Source organism: Crocodylus porosus, unplaced genomic scaffold (genome assembly GCF_001723895.1).
Source record: "Crocodylus porosus isolate Cpor-Errol unplaced genomic scaffold, CroPor_comp1, whole genome shotgun sequence".
In the NCBI taxonomy this organism is placed as follows: Eukaryota; Metazoa; Chordata; order Crocodylia; family Crocodylidae; genus Crocodylus; species Crocodylus porosus.
The window spans coordinates 49,164,435-49,170,700 of NW_017728950.1; the positions used below are offsets into that span (position 1 = coordinate 49,164,435).

General features: G+C 40.5%; 1 protein-coding gene across 1 annotated transcript in view; it reads right to left on the reverse strand.

Annotated features, from left to right (window-relative positions):
• SH3GL2 (SH3 domain containing GRB2 like 2, endophilin A1) overlaps positions 1-6,266 on the reverse strand; it is a 215,102-nt gene that overhangs the window by 12,566 nt on the left and 196,270 nt on the right. The window contains exons 5-7 of the mRNA XM_019555338.1: positions 5,629-5,762; positions 4,290-4,448; positions 2,624-2,727 (exon numbers count right to left, since the gene is read on the reverse strand). Coding sequence (XP_019410883.1) covers positions 2,624-2,727; positions 4,290-4,448; positions 5,629-5,762 — 397 coding nt within the window. The remainder of the gene's footprint in view (positions 1-2,623; positions 2,728-4,289; positions 4,449-5,628; positions 5,763-6,266) is intronic.

A 6,266-nucleotide genomic window follows, 5' to 3' on the forward strand; every position in this document is an offset into this window, starting at 1 on the left:
TGGCAGGGGGTCAGACTAGATGATCTACTCGGGTCCCTTCCTACCCTGGGGGTCTTTAAGAGGAGGCTAGATGTACACCTCGCTGGGGTTGTTTGACCCCAGTACTCTTTCCTGCCATGGCAGGGGTTCAGACTAGATGGTCTGCTCAGGTTCCTGCCAACCCTAGAAACTATGAAACTGAAAACTCATGACATGGGTGACACTGTGTGTGTTAAGGCACATCGGGGTGAAAGCTGCAGGCCTGCTAGCCCCTGCTGAGGCCACAAAGTCTTCCAGTTTTCAAGAATATAGGTGCAGGGGCTTCTGGGTTCTGGAGCCCTGCACCTCTAGCTGCTGACAGGCAAAACTCATGACATGGGTGCTTGTGCAACTGCCTGTCTCTGTCTCTGGTAATACTTGCTCTTCTACTACTGTGTATTGAGCTGGTCCCTCAGTGAATCATGATTCATTGGTAACACAGTAGCTACTGAGGATAACGAGTTAATGAGCAAAGATTAACACGTATGAAATCACAGACTAAGGAGAGGAAAGAATCAATACAGAGCTGGGAACTGCTTCTGCGCCTGACGTGACCAATCTCACTCACCAAAAAAAGCGGCCGTGCTGTTTCTGGAAGTCTGGCAGCCACTTCTGGAAGTGGTGCAGCTGCTTTTGCTAGAGGCCCTGCCCCCCGGCCGGTGCTTGGAGGAGGAGCACTGGCACTCCCACCTGCCCCTCCTATCTGTCACCTAAACAGGGATTGTGGCCTAACAGGGGGTGCACATGCACCCCCGTGCACCCGCTATGCATTGCCACTTATTGTTCCCACAGTGGCATTAAAAGGATGTTTAGAAGCCAGAAGTATTCTGGCATGACAAATGCATCACCTGGAGAGCATTTCAATACGGAGGGCAACTCCATCCTGAAAAGTGATCTGCATGTGTTATTACGGATTTTTGTATCTCAGTAATTCAAGCTCAGGTTTGTTTTATTTACAAGTAAAAAAACAAAATAATGCTTTACACAGTTTACTCAGTGGACACACTGCAAAGTAATCAGGGGTCTGAAAGTTCCTGAGTTCTTTGTATACCATCCAGAGGAAAAAGACCATGTAGGTCAAATGATGCCCTTGGTGACTCTTTACGACCCTACTCCTGTGAAGGCTATGCAAAGCCACCTGTAATAGTCATACACACTACAAAATGTAGCTGTAATGCCGTAAGCAAGGCACCAACTGCAGAATCTTTATAGCTAGTGAGGATGTGTAGTTATATACTGAATTCTACTGTTTCTGATCAGAAGGGGTGGACTAACATCAGGTGTCTGAAGAGCTGCAAGCCATTTAACAGACATGAAAGAGAGCAATGCAGGATTTTCTTTGCACTGGAAGCTGACTATGGGTCCAAAAGAGAAAGAAATCTGTTTTGGGGTGGAGGCAGGTTCACTCTGGCTTTTGCTTGTAAGAACTGGACTGTGATCCAAGCAGTCTGCTCCTGATGTTAATACTTCTCTACAATGGGTGAATCATGGGGTTCATTCAGAATGAACTGACAGTCATTCTGGGCTGGCTACTTACATTGTGCTGTACACTGTAGCCAAAACCAGCTTGCCAAGCAGCCTAACTGCCATAACAAGTTCTGCACGCTATGGTCAAGCAGCTGAAGGGCTGAGACAAGAGTAGGAGTTGGGACTGACTGTGGATTTAAAAAATTATAAAACTGAAGGCTGTAATGGTACAGGAAACATAATAGCTCATCTGCCTTCAGCTCCATTTTATATATATTATACAGAAGATGGGGAAGCACTGTAAAATACTGTCAACTGCCATCAATTATGGCCCCTTCTTTCCATGCCTAGGATTTCAGGGGGAATCAATTCAGGACTAAATAAAATAGAGGAGTCAAATGTATTCCTTCCATTGTTGTCTGATTTCCTCTTAGAACTGTTCCTTCTTTCCAAAACAGACATGTGTTTTGGGGGTGAATAGGCAAATTTTTAACGGTATTGTCCTCCTTTCACATGGATTCAAGCTGTTTCATCTAGTCAGAAAGAACTGTGTGAAGTAACCAAAGGTGTCAAGCATTAAAAAGACACTGTATAAGAACTGACTCAGTATACTCAGCTACAGGAAAGCAGGGGGAAGAGAGAGCTTACTGACAACAACATATGATAATAGAGCTGAGAACATTTTTTAAAGCTGGAACATGAGGAGGTATATCAACCCCTCATTGCTGTTATGAAAGGTACACGAGAAGTTATTATCCTTCAATAAGGATAATAGCAGGCCAGTGTAAAATTGGTGCATACAGCAAGGCCCTTACTCAAGAAAACATGCTTTTAAGACCACCCATCCAGCAAAGCACTGAAGTGCTAACTTCAATTGGATTTTAACATGTGCTTAACTGAAAAAAATGTGCCTAGGTGCCTTATAGAACAGGGTGCTTTTCTAAATCAGGTCCACTCAAAATGCATACTTTTATTTACTAGTATCTCCAGCTAATAGGGACCTAGACTTGCAACTATCTGTATGTTATTCTGGTGTTGTGATGATACACTGAATGAGATCGTTTACATATACAGTACTTATTTCTGCACTTGAACAAATAAAAGTCCATCCTGGAGTGTGATGAAAATTGAACATTACCTTTCTTCCAGCTTGACAGTAACCTGTTGTAGGATCTGTGATGCCTGCTTATGGTACTCCAGCTGGGCTTGTACAAGAGCAGAAAGCTGGCTCACTTGTTCAATCTGAGGAGAAACATGCAAAATCAAATCTTAGTTCAATACCACTGAGCAGAGCTATTCAAAGAGCATCTGTGGAACACTATTATCCTAGCACTGCAGAGGCAGTTCTCTCTGCAATCTTGGCTCCTCTTTCTAATTAAAAAATAATTAGACATTAGTTAAGCTTGTCTTTTTTAGATTTTACTGCACCTGGTTAAGAAAGGCCTCAGTGGGCCTGCTCACTTGAACAAGGGGGCTTCAAGACCCACAAGATCATTCTGAGAACTCGGGAAAAATCTGAATGAGTAAAGGGCATTCAAAACTTGTTTCTTCTTGCATGCTAGCCAAAAGAGCTGATTTTGCAGGCGAGTGGTAAGCAGTCACTAAAAGCAGACTATGAACTCTCAGGGGTCACTGTCACTTCATTAGGGAGAATTCTCCCAATATTCCCTCTGGGGAAATGATTTCCACTGACCTTCAAAATAGGGTCTTAAAATGGTACAATCTAGGTGAAAACAAACTAACTGAATGGAGGGGGCTAGGTGTTAAAATTGGTGCAAATAATATAAATTCTCTTCTTCAGGTACACTGCACTTCAGTACAGCTATATTTAGTCTCTACCTATGAAGGTTCTTGGTTATGCTGTTGCTTCTTTCCATCACTCTTTCAGTTGGTGTGAATTTAAATCTAAATTTAAATGCACACTTATTCACAGGTATCGTGACATGGCCTGGAGCAACGTCAATATGCAGTCAGGTGACTTCTACCTGCTTCCTTGCCACCAGTGTGATTGCCTGGCTTAAGCAGCAGCAATTTTTTTCTTTCCTTCCCCTCCACCCCCCAAGTTCATGCTTGTGGTGGCTGCCCTGGTCACTCCACCGTAGTTACACTACTGCACTTATTTATCCATTCAATCTGTTATCCATTAGAACTGAAACACCGAATCTGCAGAGTCAGTTAAATGCTCATTTCAGACAATAGTTGAATGGGGAAGATTTTCCCCCTCCAGATGAAGGAATAATACTTTCTTCTTTGATTTAAAAGTTTTCAGTCCCATCTATGAAAGGAAAAAAAACCCCAACAACCTGTGGCTTGGGTTTCAATTAATGCAGCTCACTTTTCCAGCAAGATGCTGTACCTTATACTAATCTGTGTATAGAGCTTACATTGAAAACCCAGAGTTGAACAGACACATTTCAGTTGAGGGAAAATCATGACCTGGGAACAGGAATTTATATCATTCTGATCATATAGATAGATACTCTTTCTTTGGCCAGAAGTAACCTTAGATGGTCAACAAGAACAGATTGTTGTTATTGGAATTAATTTCTCTATTTTAGCCACTTATATGACACTAGCATAGCACCTTACCAAGCCTTACAAGACACTGCCTGGGGGCTTGTTATCCCCATTTTAAAGATAGGAATCAGAGGAAAGGAGATCTGTTTAACGTTTCACAAGAAGGCTGTGGCAGGATAGAGGTCTGAACACCTGTCTCCCCTTCCAAGAACAAATCCTATAACTCCTGAACCAACTTTCTTCACATTTTCAACTCAGCTCAAAGCACAAATAAGGGATTTCCTCACATCCATCTCCAGAAGGTTAAACATGCTTGACTCAGCAATTTCTTTGGATTCATCAAACTTGTCCAGGGCTTGGCGAAGTTCGTCATCAGGGAGCTTCCCTTGTCTTTTCTTCTTGTAATCAAAGTCCAGACGTCGGCCTTCCATTTTCTTGAGGTGGTGCTGCAACATTAAAGAGGTAAAAACAGGCAAGTGATGTACACCACTTTCCACCTCTCTCTTCTCTGCTTTATAATCATTGCAGTTAGTCAGTCATGGAGACTCAAACTGCATGCTGCCAGTTTACTGTTGGCACTTTCATATGAGTCAAAGAGCACGGAAGAGGGGTCAGATTGACATTTATGCTGAGCAGCCACAGAATTCTGTTGAGTAAACATGAAGGAACTTCATTATTGACAGAAGCAGAACACAGTGGAAAACACCTACCTATACGAAACATGAGAACTATTCAGTTTTATTTCCAATTTGAAATTATCTGCATATTATCCCCCAAGACTTTATGTACACATTTGTTCTTGTGTTTTAATTTTCTTTTCTGATGCCGCTGAGAAGATTATTTTTGTGGTTTTCATAAAACCAGCAATGCATCTTATTTTCTGAGTGGTTTATCAACCGACAAAACATCTCTTCTATTTAACAACTTCCATGTAATGTTCATTGGAGCATTACAAATGCTGCTGCTGCCACAAGAGACTGAGAAAATGAAGCTCTAAAGCAGATGTATTTTAGGTTTTCACTATTAAAATGTAAGAAAATTTGTGATCTATCATGTTTCATCATGAGGTAAAAGCTAAAATTTTAAATTACCCTGGTGGCTTTTAATGCTCTAATTCTATACTTACACATGTTACAGTCTTATTGAAGTCATTCATGGGTGTAACATTACTTCTATGCATAAGTGCTGGAAGAACTGCAACTCACATTTACATCTACTAATTTGTATGTGAAATCATTTGTGTCAGCAACACAAATAAGCTTATGCCTATATAGTATTTGTACATATAAATTACAAAACTGGCTGCATGGGTAACTTTTTAATATGCACAAGAAAATAACATTTGTTTCCAAATACCTGGGATTTTGTGGGTTTTCAGATCACCTAGCATCTAAAAATGCAGGTACAAATTTAGAAGCAACTATTCAAAGTCTGCATTTAAATACAAGCCATCCCACTACACCATGAACAGTCAAACAGACCAACTAGTGTTTTTCTGTTCAAAAAGACTAAAAGCAGACCTATGAATTTACAATAGCCTTCTAGAGTCCCACAGCTATAGTCCTAAAATATAGATGATCTTTATCTGACTGTTCTAAAAGCATGAATCTTCATTGATGACAATACCTGTATTTCTCTCAAATCTTTGTCGTGGAGATTCTGTAGAGGGTCAATGAAATTTTGCTTTACTTCAATGTCCAAAGAATCTTTAACCTCAGAAAGCTCTCTCATAGCTTCTCCAACATCAGCCAAAGCTGGGCCTGGAACACAGGAAAGCCTAATTTACCTGTGACTCTACATTAAAATGGAATGACTTTCAATCACAGAAAATGAAGTTAGGAATAAAATATATTTTTTGGTTGTGAATATGTATCAGGATTTCTTTAAATCTTCCACAATCAACTTCTAAAATACAATTAGTTTTGCCTAATAAGAAAGTATGGTATATTGAAAATGCACATTTTAAGGACAGTATAACAACGGTAACGACTTCTCCTAATTGTTAGTTACTCTGCTGTTACATTGCAAAGGTTTTGTGGAAGGATTTCTTAACTCCTGCTAGCCTTTTTACCATGGGTGGAGGGAAAATGGAAACAGCCTTGTGTAAAGGGTTTTGGTGACCAACATTTTCTTTTGTACATGTATCACTTCTGAACACATCTTGTGTTCTTACTTGCATGCATTGTCAGCAATGTATGTAGTAAGGAAATGTATAAATCTCATGTAGTTATTTCCCCAAATAGAAAAGTCTTGACTTTAACCAG